General features: G+C 36.6%; 1 protein-coding gene across 5 annotated transcripts in view; it reads left to right on the top strand.

Annotated features, from left to right (window-relative positions):
- The window catches only part of Hr4 (nuclear hormone receptor 4), a 206375-nt gene that overhangs the window by 183233 nt on the left and 4759 nt on the right, over positions 1-18383 (top strand). For 4 of the 5 annotated variants that reach the window (XM_087340085.1, XM_087340086.1, XM_087340087.1 and 1 more), the window contains 8 exons: positions 351-499; positions 3947-4008; positions 7419-7571; positions 12133-12267; positions 13155-13283; positions 14739-14873; positions 16834-17026; positions 17723-17850. In XM_087340085.1, coding sequence (XP_087196211.1) covers positions 351-499; positions 3947-4008; positions 7419-7571; positions 12133-12267; positions 13155-13283; positions 14739-14873; positions 16834-17026; positions 17723-17850 — 1084 coding nt within the window. The remainder of the gene's footprint in view (positions 1-350; positions 500-3946; positions 4009-7418; positions 7572-12132; positions 12268-13154; positions 13284-14738; positions 14874-16833; positions 17027-17722; positions 17851-18383) is intronic. The other variant, XM_087340088.1, reaches the window with a different exon arrangement.

An 18383-nucleotide genomic window follows, 5' to 3' on the forward strand; every position in this document is an offset into this window, starting at 1 on the left:
ATGAAAATTAAGCCTGCGTCTTCCGAGTCTTCTAATAATGAAACTTCCAATGGGGACAATGCTGTTTTGGAACATGGATTATATCTGTCTCTCATATTCACACTACAGTTGTGATTACTCTTGTATTTGATTTTAAATCTAGACCAGTGGTTTTGAAATTATTTGAGACTGAATTGTGATATAAGTTGCATAATTACCTGTAGTTCGATAAAAATAAATGTATGTATTTAAGAGAATGCGCTGATACACGAGGTGGAAAGCGTAAGGAACAGTAACAAGGACGGACAGTGATGTGAATGGAAACTTGGTTCTGGACGGCTTGAACTAGGGTCGGTTTTGGTTGTTTCTAGATGTAAGGGTTTCTTCAAACGCACGGTACAGAACAGACGTGTGTACACGTGCGTCGCTGATGGCAACTGTGAGATAACAAAGGCGCAGCGCAACAGATGTCAGTATTGTCGCTTCAAGAAGTGCATTGAGCAGGGTATGGTTCTCCAAGGTTCGTACCAGCGTTTCCTTTTGTCTGTGGTTTGAATCTTTGTATGAAACTTTATTTTGAAGGTACTATTTATTGCTATAAGCTACACTAACTCATTGATTTTCGAAAGAGATCGGCACAGTTGTTTTGAAGTCATTCATAATTGAAAATTAGTTCCCATTAATTTGAAGGTAATAATTATAGATACGGTAACTTCAGATAGCACATGCGTAGTAGTGACGCACATATGAAACCCATGTGCTTTAATTAATTAATTTTACATGATTTCTGTGGGAATGGCAGTATATCTCCACGTATTCTTAACCTTGGCACTGTATGGACCTTCGCACCTTGACTAAGATAATATTCACAATTTCCATAAATCAAATTCTAATCAGCTCTTATTGTGTGCAGGTTGTTAAAACTGGTAAAAGTGATTTTCTGATCTCTAGGCTTGTTCACATGGCAGCAGGGATTTTATTTCTTGGCATTACTCCAAGTCGTCCTATGAAGATTTCCTACGAACTGAAATTAAGTATGACTACATGAAAGAACATTTGCAACAACTTCAATTTGATAAAGAACTCTTGGATGTTAACATGAAACATAGCAATGTGCTACTTTCTAAAAGTGTGCCCACTTTTTATGTGAAGTCATTGCATGGCTATTTAAGTATGATGTAGCTGCCAAATATTCTCAAGCAATATTTCATCCACATGATCACCAACACTATCTTACATTCTGAATACAAGTTTGTAAGTTGTCACATAACCAGTGCAAGCTTTAGAACAGGCGTAACATTCTCTGTCTATTTTCATACCTTTTGATATGCAACACTAGAAAGATTAGCCATTCCTTTCAGTAGATGTCATTTGGTGGAACAGTTAATTAATTAATTATGTGGGGGCAGTAGAGTAGGACTTACTGAGGCTTGTAATAAAATATTGTGCAGTTTTGATTGTGCCTTATTACTGATTCAGAAAGTATAGGCATACTTGTAAAATGTGCTGGGCAAGTTCTTAATCTGTCTCTCAGTCCTGGTATTTTTATATGCATGTGCCATCCACAGGTGAACTCTGAAAAAACATTGTCGGAGTGATATATTCCAAGGCTGCAGCTGCATTAAAATGAGCGAAGAAGCATAGTCCAGTAGATTATGCTTTATTTTTCTTTTTGCAATTTTACATATGTCTCATTGTCCTTGATGTTTATTTATTAGACTTGAATGTACTGACCCAAAGATGCTTTTCACAGTGCACATACACTGCACACAGACTCAGTGATTATTTAGCTTTTTACTTATTACATATCCACCTTATCCAAAAGAGATTTGAATGTTCTTAATTTTAATGGGATATCCTATACTTTTATCCCCTGAACAAGTTTTATTGAAGCCCATCGGAATAGTGTCTGACTGTGAACTAGATGACTGGGGTTTGATCCCTGGCAAAGGCAAGGGATTTCTCCTCTAGCCTGTGCATCCAGACCAGCTCTGGGGTTTAACCAGTCTCCCTGTCCAGTGGGTACCTAGGATTCTTTTTTATGGGGGTAAAGTGTAGCTGGGGCATGACGCCGACCATTCACCCCATCTAGTGCCAAGGTTAAGAATGAACAGGAGCTATACCTTCTCTCCCGACAAGCCCCTCCATGGTGTGTAGTGGGGTAGCTTTACTTTACCAGTTTTTATATGCTGGAAAAAAAATCACTGATATTAATTAGAGCTTAAAGTGACTGATTGACATAAGGTAAAATTAAATTCACCCGACAATTTTTGACTTAAACATCCCAATGTCATTTTATGCGCTTCATGTAAAGAGCTCATAACTATTAATAAATGCATGACTTCTGTAACAGTAACAATATTGACATTGTAACATGCAACATGTAACCTCTACTGTGTAACAGTATTGCAGACAATTGATGTCCATATGAGATTCTGTACCCCTGAAACTGCAGTATGACAGATTTTCATGTTGTTCTTAATTACAGTTGTTATATCTTGCATCACTTGTTATAATCACTGTAAAATTAATTACTTCTTACAGACTATTTTTCAATGTGAACTATTATGGATTATGGTACATGATGCTTCAGTATTCTTTTTTCCCCTGTTTTTTAACTGCTGGTAACAATAATTTTATGTAAAAACTGTAAAGTCTTCTCAGAAAGATAAAGTATATTAATTTGTGTTCCCTTCATTGTCTGTCCTTATATAAGTTACATTTATTGAATTAATGAATATTTGTTTCAGATGGATTGAACAGTATTAACAAGTAGTGTTTTGACTTTTGTGTTTGTTTAATGAGCATATATTGCTCAGGACAGGACCCTGGATTAACTTTTTAATAAGGACTCTGCTTTTTGTAGTTGGTAAAATATATTTGACTCTCACATTGCAGCATAAGCACCATGTATAATGTTTATGATATTTTTCATATACCAGTAATTTTTACATAGTAATATATTTATTTAGTTTATGTTTGCTATATGTCTCTATATTTAGGATATTCATCCTGACCCATATTGAATTTTTTCATAGTCTGTGTAATTTTGTAGTTACATATAGTTTTTGTTTAAAAAAATACATGTTTGTAACAGTAAAAGACTACTGAAACTGTATATGTCTGAAGTGTGCATCTAGTTTTGGGTTCCACTGTTTTTAATTGATGTTAATATAGGGTTTATATTCAGGATGTAAATAGTTAATGTTCATATGTAACACAAAGAGCAATATTTTTCTTCTTCTTTGCCCTTTGTTGTATGATGAGGGTTGCTTTGTAACTCTGGTTCCTCAGAATTTTAGTCAGAATTGTCCCTTACTTAATGTGTAATAAATATTCATTGGGTAGAAAGAAATTAGTTTGGAAACATATTCCAAAGAATGATATATATCATACTGCAATACATCATATCTACTGAAGTGTCCTTCATAGTTAGCATTGTAAGGCTAGTAAACGTGTTGAATTGTTGCAAAATATCTGGTGTCATGCTGCTGGGAAGCTGTGAATAAAAGTAAGATTCCAGGGTTTTAATCTTAACTCATTATTTGAGTTACTTGCCATTATGAGATTTTGTTCTCACCATTATATTGAAATATTAGAAAGCTATGTGTGGAATGTTTTGACTATCACAGAAACTGTGATGCATGCTGCAACCATCTTGTCTTCCTTTATTTGATTGTCCTTATAATGTGCATTTACAGACTAAGACTGGCATGTTGAACTTTATATTGGCATATTACAGCATCCCCTGAGCAGTGGGGAATTCTTTTGTGTTGTTTATAACACGAGTTAAAGCATCACTCACTCTCACCAACCAGAATATTGTTATTCAAGTAAGTAGTCATATAATTCCATACATTTGAGCTTCATATATTAAATATGTAACCAAATAAATTATAGGACAATCTTTATACTGGAAGACCCCCACATTGATTGTTACATAACAGTATTTATTTTTCTGTGGCAGCTGTTCGAGAGGACCGGATGCCAGGAGGCCGAAATTCAGGAGCTGTTTATAATTTGTACAAGGTATAGGTAGAAAGAGCTTCAATTTATTTTTAATTATGTACCTTTCACATTGTATTTTGAAATTAGTGACAGATAATTGCCTGAACTGAAATTAAACACATTCTCTCCATTTGTCCCATGCCATATATTTAGTACATTTGGAATATTTCAAACTGGATTGGGTACAAATAGGGGACAGAAAATAAGCACTAATAAAGGCTCTAATTTCTAATGTAATATACATACCATATTTTTCTAGTTTAAAAAGTCAGACATGTTCCATTTTCTTCCCTTTATGTTTTCATGAACACAGTTCCACTGTATCAAGTTTCTTCTTGCTGTTTTTCCCTTAAAATTCCACTTTTCATTACATTAACAAATTATTCTACATTAATGCAAAATAGTTAGGGTAGTAGGTGTTAGAGAATCCATAGGTTATTTTCGGCGTAAAAAATATCAGCCAGTTCACCTAAATACTGAAGCATCCAGATATTGAAACTGGTTTGTTAATGAAATGTCAAGCTTGATAGCAAAACATAGTCACTTTTGGAGATGCTTTGTACATGTTTTGATTTCAGTTCCCATCATGGGTCAGAAATATCCCTTGCTTCACTGGGATAATATATTGTAACATGATGATTAAAGTTGTTTGGCTTTATTGTTTAAGATGAATCATTCAATTTTCTGTAGTTCACTGCACATTATGAACTGAATAAATATTTAAAAATTTGTCAAATATTTTAGTTCGGGCAGTGTTTAACTGCCTTAAAAATATCTTTTGTAATGTCTTGTCCTCTGGACATTTCAATTTTATTCTTATATCCATACAAAAATATAGGGACTGACAGTACTTGGCACATTTCAGCTGTATGTTCTAATATTTTTACAAGAATGTAAAAGAATTTGCTGTTACCAACAAAGCCTAATAATGTATGCACCTTTCCAGAAATGTAGATTGTTATGCAACATGGACTACATACATGTACTGAACATAACATACTTAACCTGCAGCAGTTTGCCAGTTGTCACTGTGACGTACGTAAATGGCTCATACCAAAGCTTCATATTTGTACCATCATACAAAATTTGAGTGGTGGTAAAGTTGGTCCCTCCTCAAAAATTCACACGATGACCAGATAAACGTATTTAAAAATAATGTTACAAAATGAAAGGCATAGTTTTAACATAAAATCACTGTTTAAATTTGGTCATGGATATTTAAAATAATTACCAGTAACCTAAGATCAAGATATGTCTAGTTCATTCACCCAGCTTCTTGCGACATATTTCTGCTTGTAGCAGGATCGTGGGGTCCGCAGTGGCCGCGCAGTCTGAGGCGTGGGCCTTGTGCCGCTTGGTCGCTGGGACCGTGGGTTCGAATCCCACTCAAGCCATGGATGTTTCTGTCTGTGTTGTGCTGTCCTGTGTACAGGTAGAGGCCTTGCGACGGGCCGATCTCTCGTCCAAGGAGTCCTACCGAATGTCTATAGATCAAGCCAACGAACAAGTTGGGACCCGCAGTGCTCAGGCACTTGAAGAATGGGTCGTTCCCAGTATCCCAGTAGCAGGATTGTTGAGATAAAATAACCCCAGCATCGTGAAGTTAATTCATATTAGAACAGTGTTTTTGATTCAAAAGTTTTGTAACTTTATGTGTGGTTTTAGTATTATGTGGTGCATAACTAATGATGTTCCACTTACAGAATTCCCTCTAATTTTAGTTGCTCATAAATTGCTCAGGTTCAGACACCAACAGCAACATATTTTGAGCCAAGAAATAAAATGTATTACTACAAACTTATACTCACATATTTTACTTGCTTGCCTATATTTAGTAGTGTTTAAATATTATCCAGTCAAGGCTGTTTGTTTCCCTTTAGGATGGGAAATTAATATAAAATACCTGTTACCACATACTTGAAATATGAATATAATAAGAATGAAAACCTTTTTGTCTAAAACAAGTAGCTACATGTTATTAAAGGTAGAATTTTAAACAATCATATTGGACTTTTAGTTTCCTAATTTGTGCAACATGCTATTAAGAAAATCTTGACGTGTATATAGCATGTCCAAACAGTGACTGGTAAATTTGTATTATAAATTTTTTCGTGGTTTCTGTTGTATGATTTATGAGCCTGCCATCTATTTTACTACAAAACATAAATTACATACAACCCCTGTTTTCTCCCTGTCAGTTCACTTTTTTTTTCAGAAAATGGCCCACTGAAATGGAAAACTGATGGTGGACAGTGTTGTACAGAATAAAATATAGGTTCTCATGGTGGTAACGGTGTCAACATTGGTCTTCTGATTTGAAACAAAATGTGGATTTACAGATTAATTATTCTCAGGGTTTTACCATTTCCCTGTCATTCATTCCACCAGTTTTGTTAGTACATATCAGAAAGATTAAGCATAACCACAGCAGTTTGTTAGTTATCAGTCTCATCCACGAAAGTAGCCTCTTTCTGGTTCTTCTTGTCCCATTTCTGTCATGAAGAAGCAACGCCAATAATAAAATCAGGCATGTGATATAATATAAAAGTGACAAAATTCTTATCTTCAGTGAGAAACTTTATTTATTCTCTCAGGAACATCAACAAACCATGAAATATATTCTTCTCTTTCATTATATGTATGTAGCTGAGGAACTAGGATAGCTCAGTTAGTAAAGTGACTGGCTACAGGCTGGGAATGTTTACCTTCACCACGTGAGTGGCAGTTCATGAGTATCATTTGGTCAATGAATTAATTATTCATAGACTGCATAAAATACTCTGAAAGGCCATCAACCCTACTCACCTTTTCCCTTACAATTTGCAGCAATGTACATGCATAGTCTGACAATATTCACAATTCTGTGTAACCCGTGATTTCCATGTCATGTATACACGGTCCACATTTTAATTCCAGTAGAAGTATACATAACTTGGGAAACTGTATTTCCTTACAAAATAAATAGCTTTTTAAGTAGAGATGTCTTAACTTCTAAAATTGCTTCCTGTTATTTTTGTAAATAATATATATTATGGGTTAAATTTTTAAAAACTGTTGCATCTCATTCTGAATATCTTACCCAAATTGTTGAGGATCCAGACAATACCAGAAAGGAAACTGGCTATGAGTTTATTTCATAAGACATACTTTTTGTAGCAGAGAATGAAACCTTATTTAAAAATATATCTTGGGTAAAATTAGATGACATGTAGAACTTAGTATTTCCTTCCTTTAAGTTTCTGGTGTTGTTAATGTTATGTAAGAAAACCAATTCGGTTTAAAAACCTGTCAGAAGTTAAAAGAAGAAATCATACTTTCTTGGATGCATAAAAACATGTTCGTCTCTCAAGGTCCTCAATATAGATAATTCAGACTGATGATTATTCATTCATCACAGTGTTGCCATTTTTGTATCTGTTGTGTTTTGTAAGGTTAAATACAAGAAGCACAAGAAGAATCCAAAAAACGGGCAAGTGAAAGGTCAGGCGGAGAAACAAAAGGGGATGATGACACCTGAGCATGGAATCCCGCCTCACCTTGTGAACGGAACAATTTTGAAAACCGCTCTCACCAACCCCAGTGAGGTGAGACAGCGCTTTTTTCTTGTTTATTTATTTCTCTCTCGCACATGTTCCTCCCTTCATCGCTCTTTCTCTTTTTTCTTCAGGCATTGTATTTGTGTATGTCCTTCCTTTATAGCAAAAAAGAATGGGTTATATATTTGCAGGTTACTCAGAGATGGTACGTTAAGAACTGATGTGATGATAATTAGTGACTAACTAAATAGTGGAATGAATGACAGTGGAAATGGAAAACCACCCGAAGGAAACTGGTGTGCCGCAAATCCTATTTGATCTGGCTAAGTCTTAAAAACCTGCTTTGCACAAACACATTCCAAAAAGAGGATAAGTAGATGGCAGAGCAGTTACAAATTGTGAATTATATAAGGCAGAGAAACAATTATTGTTGTCGCTTTTAAGGATCATTGTCAGTACATTTGTTATTGGATGAGAAAGAAAGTTTGTGATGGATCGAAGAAGCTTTCCTTGGGTTCTTTCATTTTCCCTACTGTTCATTCCACCAGTTTCATCCTTATAAGTACATATTGACAATTTGGAAATACTGTTTCTTAAAATATAAGTCACTTCCACAAATGGTAACTCTTTCTTAGTTGTTCCTGCCCCATTTCCTCTGTAAAGGAGTTCCCACAGCAGCCATCAGTTCTCTGGATGAAGGAGACTAGTAGGTGGCTGAAGATATTTGGGAACAGTGCTGAAGGGAATATTTGAACACGAGGAAAGGAGGGCAGGCAAGACAAAATCACAAAATGAGAAACTTGATGATTCATAATCTTCACCAAAAAATTCTAGGGTAATCAAGTCAAAGACAATGAGATGAATGGGACATGTAGCGTGTCAGGTGGAAGTGAGAAATGAGTACATAATTAGTCAAAATTTGAAGGGGAAGAACCACTTGGTAGACCTAGGAGTATATGGAAAGATAATATTAATATTTACTTTAAATAAATAGTGTGTGAGAGTGTGGACTAGATTCACCTTGTTCAGAACTATAAGGTTCCAATTATTAGGAAATTTCTTGACCAGATGAGCCATTATTAGCTTCTCCCAAAGGATTGTGTTCCGTAGAGTTGAGACAAGTGCATTACTTTAAATTGATTCTGGTGGTTAGTTTAAAGGCACAGTATGACATTGACGGGAAATTTGTGTAAGAGAAGAATTTAAGATCACTGAGGGGAGTGAAGCTTCCCCCCACCCACCCAATCAACGCATTTTGACCTTCTGAAGGCCTACTCCGAAGCTGCAAGCCCCTAATTACTTTTGAAATATTTCGCGTCTCTGAAGTTTAATTTTATAAGATATGACAAATGCACCGTTGGTTGCGTTTTAAAAGCAGTCGCTTGATTGACCGAATATGCAGTGTGTCGCAAGTCGAGTGGACATCAAAAGAGATTCGTAAGTGCCTTTTGATGTCTTACAGTCAGTGGATGTTTCTATTAAACTAGCGAGTTTTCTGCGATTTTCTCGAATTTTCGATTTTCGCGTAAATTTGCGTATTTTTAAATACTTACAGCTTTATTAGATTTTGTTTTCTGTCAGATGAATTCTTAATGAGGTAAAACTGTATTAGATCCATGGTGCAGCGAAAGTGAAGTATCGGTGTCGTATATAATGAATAAACGCATTTAGGCCCTACGTCCTTTTCGAAACGCACCTAGCACCAGCAATTAACAGAGATCAGTGAATACAAGATTACGATTCCCATTGTTTCAGTTTCAGTCTGGAAAATCGTTAGCGTTGACCCCTCACAAACAATTCTGCATTATGACTGAGATTAGATCTTCCTCAGAACTGCTTTATCAAACCTCAGTCACGGTTTCGCATTCGCTTGCCCTTGTTTTGTTCTTGAAAGCGAAACCTTTGTCATTACATTGTGTTACCAAACAAACGTCTATATACATGAGCTTTCTCTAACTTTCGCCCGTCTACTTTCTTCGCCATTGTGAACGCGATTATATTATGGTGGTAACAAGGTTTATGTTTCGTTTGAAAAAAACTTTCTCCAACCAAGTTGTGTACAGTTCATTATAACTGTAACTTAGCAGTAGGGGCAGAGCGTCGTGTTTGGAGATTTAGGTTGCTCACCCTCTTGTTGGCCGGCCCCCGCCATAGTTATACTTTTATTACCGTTAGTCTAATTTCCTTATTTATAGATGAAGATACAGTGATGTATAAGATTTGAGGTTATCACAGCGGTGAGTATGAAGATTTCTGTCTTCATACATTGATGTTATTATATCCGCGTCTCTGTCGTTTTAACAACTCATGAATCACTAGACGAATTTTGATATGACCTTGTATGAAAAGCACGCTACCAGGTGTCACTGCATTGTCCTACTTCGTATTTCTTGTAAATAATAGCAACATAGATGCTGAGGAAACTTCTGAAGTGAGAGCGAAATGAGCGCTATTTAATGTAGGACCCAAAGATTTTGTCTGGTAACAAATCTTGCGAAATATGAAACTTGTAGACAAAATATTTTCAAATATGAAAGAACATGGCGTCCGCGCAGGGCATGTTTTGCTTTCAGCTTGATGGCGATATCTAATTAATCATTGGAACCTAATGTGTGTACAGTTACACGTGACAATTTAAAGCAGTGGGAATCTGTACTGATTCAAACTATGCACAGAAGTACATCGCTGAATTGCTCTGTTGTCAGCCTGTAGTTACTGTTAGCAACATCACCGAGAAGCATTTGCAAGTTTATACGAAGATTAGCATTTTAGCCTTCGCATTTTCACACACAAGTAAGAGACAGGGGTTATGCCATTGTGAATTTTTGGCGTTAAATTGCTGTGATAGACCAATGACACTTGGTGTGGCCTGGCCGAGTAGAGAATGATCGATTGTGCACAAGTGTAATAAATTACGTCATTGGGAAGAAAAGTGTAGCAGTTATGTAAAATATGCAGTGCTGCTAAATTGTCTTGTAAAGTATCGTTAAAATCAGCAGGCTGATTCAGAACTGAAAGAAGAAAAGGATTATAATATAATTTATTTCTAAGTGCATGCAATGTATAGAAATAGACACTAGAGTTCCAATTCTAATTTTGTGATTAATAAACTTCAGAGTTGTTTTTAACTGAATATCCCACAGAGAGAGGTAATAAAATTATTGAATTATAGCATGCCTATAAAATATGTTAACATGTATCTTGAAAAATGTGTGTCAGAGGGAAGAAAAATATTATGAATGAATAAATACATAATTTAGGTACATTTTGGGAAATAAATTGAATTTTTGAAAATGTGACATCGCCATCACTTGGGGTTTTCGAGAACGTGGAACAGTTCGCATACCTGGGTTCGCTGATTGAGGCTTCTGGAGGCTCAAGCTCGGAAATCAGAAGACACTTAACATGTCGAAGACGGTGATGACGAGGTTATGGAGATTCACATGTAACAAAAAGGTCTCCTTGCGCTTGAAAATGAAGCTGGTGAGGACGCTCGTGTTTCCGGTGGCTCTATATGGGGTCGAGACTTGGACGATGAAAGCGATCGATCGAAAGCGCATTGATGCCTTTGAGATGTGGATCTGGAGGAGGATGCTGAGAATCCCGTGGACGGCACGCCGCACTAACGTCTCCGTTCTGGAAGAGGTGAAGCCTGGCGCAAGACTTAGTGAAATCTGCGCAAAACGGGTACTACAGTTCTTTGGGCACATTATCCGACGTGACGCGTCCAGCATTGAAAAGACGTCATTCTGGGGAAAATCGTGGGCAAAAGAAGTCGCGGACGTTGCCCTTCTAGATGGATAGATCAGGTCGCACAATTGACAAATAAGCCGATCGCCAACGCAGTCCTCATAGCACAGGACCGCGAGCGCTGGAGAAGAATCACGATTCATTTGGGTCACGACGGTCAAGCTTGACCATAGACGATGAAGAGAAGAGAGAAAATGTGAAGAGGGTGATGGCGCTGATTCATGCATAATGTTCATCACGTTCTGTAAATACCTGCAAAAAAAACTAGGAAAACCCAACATGTGCACTTTTATCAATATGGTGAAGAAAAAATTCTGACATAAGGTTCCCAAAAATAATAAACAGAATAGACTAAACAACATTGCAACATATTTTATATCAATCCTTTATTTGGATCACTGTTTTTCTTTGCGCACACATGCATGGGTAACTAGCCTCCTGCTACATAAAAGATGTCAAACATGGCTTTAGATGTTCCTCTTATTCTCAATATAAAAGTATTTCATATTTACATACCATCATAACAGTTCCACTAAAATGGTTTACCAGTTATTGTTATCAGACAAACACAAATATGGATTTCTGGTGGTTCCAATTTTGCCCCTTTCCGTTTAACAAACTGAGAATGGCGTTAAAGCGCTGCATGCACTGATATATAAGGCTTCTTCCTTAGACTTCACTAATAGTTGGAGGTTAGTTGTTTTTATATTCCTGTATTCCCTATTACTCTTTGCATACGTGTCTTAATAGCCCTCAGATAGACAGTATTCCACATATGCTGATGACAACTGCAAAACAACAGCTATATTCTAGTTTCAAAGGAATTCACAACTAATGATAAATGTGATTTTCTCACAAGGTGGTACATTTGCGTCAGCGACTGGATAATGCTGTGAGCTCATCACGGGATCGGGCGTTTCCAATTGAAGCAACACTGACCATGATTCAAACTCTTATAGACTGCGATGAATTCCAGGACATAGCTACATTAAGGGTAATCTTATTGGATCATTATTCTTCTTCTTGAAGTACTCATAGTTAGATTTTAAGTTTATGCATCGTTCCGTCATCTCGAAGAAGAATAACTGGTCTTGTAAGTATCATTTGAGGTTTTCACAGCAGTGAGTCTGACGAATTGATCTTTCCGTCTCTGTCTGGGATGACTTCCTATTTCTTTTACCAGTTGGTTCATCATTCAATGGTAACTTTCATAATCTACTTCTGATCATTGTGTTTTTTTAATTTTCTTGACACTGAACAGTTATGATAATAACATTTGTTTAATGTCTAATGAACTCACAAAGAAATCTCACAATGTAAAAAATATCTAGTGTCATCCATCATCATTCCATTGTCATGTTTTTATTATCTGTCCCTTACCTTTTTTTTATAAACTAAGAACAAGATTTTACACAACAACTGTATAAAAATTAGTGAACTATAACCAATTTTTTTAACTTGACATTTCAATATTTTTCTATATTTTTGGTGAAAATATTTGTGCATACATTTATAGTGTATTCATTCTTTAGAACATGGCTTTAAATTTGCAGTGGATATAATTATTTTCACTTTTCTTTTCATCATGAGCCATCATCATCCTAAAATGGACATACGTGAACATAATTTTCAAATGTACTGTTATTATCTTCGTTACATCATTGACTATGATGTTCATTTAATGCCAAAACAAATCAACTGCATGAAAGTGATAAATTGCACATTTTTAATTACCTTGTTCTGTTCACAGTAAATGCTATAAATGGACTCCATGATCTTACAGAAGTGTTAAGTCTGTTTATTGAAGGCAGATGAAGCTATCCATCTTATTCCTAAATCCTTTTCTTTCCAACAATCTCAATTCACTTTCTAATGTTATAGAACCTGGATGAATTGCTGGACCACAAGTCTGACCTCTCAGATAAACTGTGCCAGATTGGTGACTCCATAGTTTACAAGCTGGTACAATGGACAAAAAGGTTACCCTTCTACTTGGAGCTACCTGTTGAGGTAAATATTTCAGGATTAAAATTCAGATGAATAGAGAAAATCACTACCTTTACATTTCTGTTACATGCAGTGCCCATGTCATCCTCATGAGTTATCACCCTGACATTTTTTATATATTATTTGTGACTGCGTGTGATGCTCTTCCTGAGGCATAAACATTTTCAGTGTTGATACTAGGTGGCAAAAACATTTTGGATGAACTCTGAAAGTTTGTTACTATGGCGTGTTATAATTTTTTTCATCATCTAAATTTAAAAAAAAAAAAATGTGGCGTAATAGCTCCAGAGAGCCAAAGCTGACTAGCTTGACTGCTGGCCTCACGTTCACATACCTAAGCAGAGGCGAACGATCATCCAACCAGGGTGACGTGTGGTCAGCAGGACGAATCCCCAGCCATTGTTAGCTTTCCTGATCGGATTACGCTATTCATTGTAGCTCCCCAATTTCCTCACGATGCTGGGTTGGCACCAGTCCCATACACTGGTCGAAAGCTCATGAGAAATTTCTTTCCCCGAGACTCGAACCAGCGCGCATTCTGTATCATGATGCCTCAGACCGCGCGGCTATGGCGCGGGATTCATCTAAATTACAAATAGAGGTAAAACATTCAAGCTTCAGGTAAAAAAGGAAATAACAGAAACCCTAGCTGTTGGGCCCTTGGTTATGCTCCAGGTTTGAGGCTAGCTCAACCAGGGGACCAAACATCTAGGGTTTCTAACCTCTTCTATTTTACATGAAGATGGGAGGGAGAAATGGTGGAAGGAGATAGAGATACAAAAGGGGAAATGGAAAGGAATAAAGAGGGATATGAAAATAATCATTCCAACAAACCTTTCCGACTGATATAAGGTGAAAAATCTCTAATGTATTTTCAGTCAGCTTGCATATAACCATGTTCTTTGATTTCTCACAAGTTAAAGATAAGAAAGTTAAGCTTTAGCAAGGTGGTAATTTAATTTACATCACAGTTAAACAGCTAAATTGGAATGTTGCTGTGATCTCTAAACCTTAGTGTTTGTGACTGTATTACAGTGGTATATCAATGATTTGTACATATATAAAATTATGTTACATTTTTATACATATTTGAAATCTCTAAAGCTTGCTTTTTGGATACAGTAAGCAATTTTTTAAGAATCTGATGTTACTTAATGACATGAATGCATGATAAACTTCATTCATTCACTCTTGAAATGTTATTATTGCCTTTTGACATAACCACCTCGCTGTCATTTGGTGGAATAATTATTTTTGTCACTGCTTGCATCTCCAGCCCAAAACAAGAGAGGTGACAAATAACAATATTAAATGTTTGAATTATTCCCCAGTAAATCATTAATACAAGTACTTCAACACAACAGCATAATGGAACTTCTTACTTCAAGAAAGATTTTTATATTACTTAGTGACATTAATGGATGGACTTAATTTAATATTACATGCATTTTTGGCCAGGTTCATACAAGATTGCTAACGCACAAGTGGCATGAACTGCTGGTGTTAACTACATCAGCATATCAGGCCATCCATGGAGCGCACAAATTAGGTAGTACCAGCAGTGATGGGACTGAGGCAGACTTCACACAAGAGGTAAGATTCAACAGCCTGATGACTATGTGTTGGAATAAGAAATTGTATTCCAACCAAAGGGAGTTCATATAATTCATTCATGGATATACGAGGTGCGATCGGAAAGTTTCTAGACTGCGCCTATAAAAACCCGTACACTTATCTCAGGTATTAAATTCATCCATCACCCTCGAAGTAGTTCCCCTGGGAGTGAACACAACGATCCCAGTGCCGCTGCCAAGCCTGGAAGCATCCCTGGAAATCTTTCTTTGTCAGCCTGTCAAGCACCATCTGCGATTCTGCCTGAATCTCTTCTATCGTCTCAAATCTCCTTCCCTTTAGCTGAATTTTCATTTTTGGGAAGAGGAAAAGTCACACAGCGAATAAGGAAGGTGCGGGATGATGGCCATGGTGTTTGAGGCCAAAAACTGCCGAACTTTGAGGGCGGTGTGCGCTGGCGCGTTGTCATGATGCGTCGCATGTGGAGTTCTTCCTTTAGAATCAGCTGACAGGTCCCATAGCCTATCCCAACAATGTCGCACAAGTCGTTGATGGTACGACGTCGATCTTCGTGAATGGCCTGCCGAATCTTCGTAACATTTTCGGGCGTTGTGCTCGAAGATGGTGGTCCAGAACGCTCGTCATCATCGACAGGTTCGGCCATTTTTAAAACGTGAATGCCACACAAAAGTTTGTGCACGACCCATTGCGGACTCCCCAAATGCTTGCTTTAGCATTTCATAGGTTTCCGTAGCCGTTTTGGCGAGTCTTTGGCAAAATTTGATGTACACGCCATTCCGAAATCGCAGGAGGGTCGGTGTAATGCACTACCAAAACGCCCGTAACTAAGAAACAAATGCTAATTCGATGATGCCGGCTGGCACACTGATTCACTATGAATGTAGGCCGCACCCCCTAGCGGCAGAAGCTCGTACTACATCCGGTTCGCCCGCTATTGACACAGTCTGAAAACTTTCCGATCGCACCTCGTATGCATTAGCTGTCAATATACAGGATGCATCTGAAAAGCCTGTACAAGCTTTGAGATAGGTTCTACACAGCAAAACAGTTCATAAAATTCATATGAACATGGGCCCATAAATGCTTCCTTTTCAGTTTCAGTTACTAATTGAAGTGAAGTGCTTTTAATGATGACATGTATAAATCTGTGATTAGCTCCACAGACCTGTGGATATGAAACTATTCTCTACTTGGGGGAGGAGCAGAGGAGATTTAGGATCAAAAAGAAATTTCAAAAGAAATCAAATAAATACAAATAAAGTAAGATAGCACATAAGGGCAGTTTTATTATTTATTGTAGTTTCAAGATTAAACATTTCTTATTATATTTTTTTCGCAAAGCACAGCTGGGGCATGAAGCTGATCACTTACCCCTATCTCTAATGCCGAGGTCAAGAATGAACAAGAGCTATAACCCTCTTCCCCCCACCACCACCAAGCATCTAAATGGCAAAAGTGGGACAACTTTACTTTTAATTTTCTTCCTTATCTTTTAGTTCAGTAACATGACAGCTGCTTGAAGTCTGCATTTACTGTTCTGTTTAATAGTAGAAATGTATGAACCACTGAAGCTAGGGAAATTTAATTTAGTTTGGAAGAAGACCATAAAATACTATCAAGTTATGTAACTAATATGTATGATAAAATCACAAACTTTAAAGTCATGTCTGACAGCTGGCAGGTAGTTGAAATATGTTCCAGTGCAAAGTGAACATAGAAAGAGATACCAGTTTATATAATTTTTAATTTACTTTCCCCAAGCCTCTCTATACAGAGAGGAATATTAAAACAGAATTTTATTATGGTCATGACATCTGGGTCTCTGTAACTGCTGTACAAAGAATGAGAATTATCTTCATGACAGCTACAAAATTTCACATTTTATTCTCATAATTAAAAAAAATACTATATCATTTGAAAAAACAGGACTGTCATATCATCGCTGTTGATTGTGTTGCAGGTCTCCAATAACCTTGTAACACTTCAGACATGCCTTACATCAATGATGGGGCGACCGATCTCGATTGATCAACTGCGACAGGATGTGGGGCAGATGATAGAGAAGATAACGCATGTGACACTCATGTTCCGCAGGATAAAACTTCGCATGGAAGAGTATGTGTGCCTGAAAGTCATTGCCATGCTTAACCAAGGTGATTTTTGCACATTAAATTTCTTTCCATTCTGATAAACATTAAAACTACAGCGATCAGTTATGGAAATAAAGATATGTAAGGTAACATTTTAATATTTAGTTTTTCTGTGTATGCTGGTATCACTTAGCACAACTGACTTTCTATGGTGCAAGGAATGCTGATTTTATGCTTACAGTGACAAGTTCTGTGCAATATTTCAGCTTATCAACATATTGTGTCCTGAATACTGGAAGCATAAATGTGGAGTGGAATCCTCATTCCTTACATAGCAAAAGTGTGTTTAAGGCTAAAAATGTGGACTTTTGGCACTGAAATATCATCTTGTATATAGCTAACAGATCTCTGGAATTCTTTTCTCTGTATAAGCTTGTGGTATTATTTTCATACACTGCATACTCTTTTCTTTGTCTCAGAAGTAAATGGTCCTTAAGAAATTAGAAGTTCAACAGTGCAAGACAGTAACTTTAATTTCAGCATTATAAAAATAATCAGGTTCATAGTTTTGTGGTTTGACAAAATATGACCTAAGCTTTAGGCTCTTACAATCAACTTCCCTCTTCCGATAAATTATTTTGTATGAAGGAATATTTCAGTCTTACAAAAACTGACGTAATGATAAAGTGAGCTCTTCATTAGGCAGCACTTTTTTCTTTTCTTTTTCCCTTTCTTTCTTTCTTTTTTTTTTCTTCCCAGGTCGAGGTGATTCAAGTGAACTTGAAACTATTCAAGACCGGTACATGACTTGTCTTAGAAGTTTTGAGGAGCACAACTTCCCTCAACAACCCACCCGCTTCCATGAATTGCTAGTCCGACTGCCTGAGGTATGGTAAAGTAGTCCTATTGATAACTTATTGTAATTTACAATGTTAGTTTATAATTCACAGAACACATACTAAATGTGTCACACTTTTGAGACTGATTCAGTTTATTGAATTAATCTGACCACTACTTTTCTGACAAAACTGTAATTCAGATTGTTGAATACTGAAGTGATAATTTCATAATAGGAAAAAAACAGCAGTATGTGTGATGGTGATTTCCATTGGATAAGGATTAAAAAGCAGCCTTCATTATATTTAATCTCTTCATAGATCGTTGATTAAGTGGTAAATTTGCAGTAAGTTCCCCTCTGAGACAAATAGTTGCATGCTCTTTAGGATGGCCTGAGCAGCTATGAAGTAGCTTAATTTCAAAATTATATTATTCTTTTAGTCCATGCACATATAATGATGCCTGAAGAATGCATTGAGAATATGTATGCATCTTTAAACAACATTTGAAAACTTGTCTCTATTAGTTTTTCAAAGTTGAATGAGCTTGGGAACCTTATAACATAATTAGTCTTTTGGTTCAT

The sequence above is a fragment of the Zootermopsis nevadensis genome, unplaced genomic scaffold (assembly GCF_977971745.1).
Source record: "Zootermopsis nevadensis isolate Lab colony 2312 unplaced genomic scaffold, Znev_1.0 Znev_ptg000061l, whole genome shotgun sequence".
NCBI classification, from domain to species: domain Eukaryota; kingdom Metazoa; phylum Arthropoda; class Insecta; order Blattodea; family Termopsidae; genus Zootermopsis; species Zootermopsis nevadensis.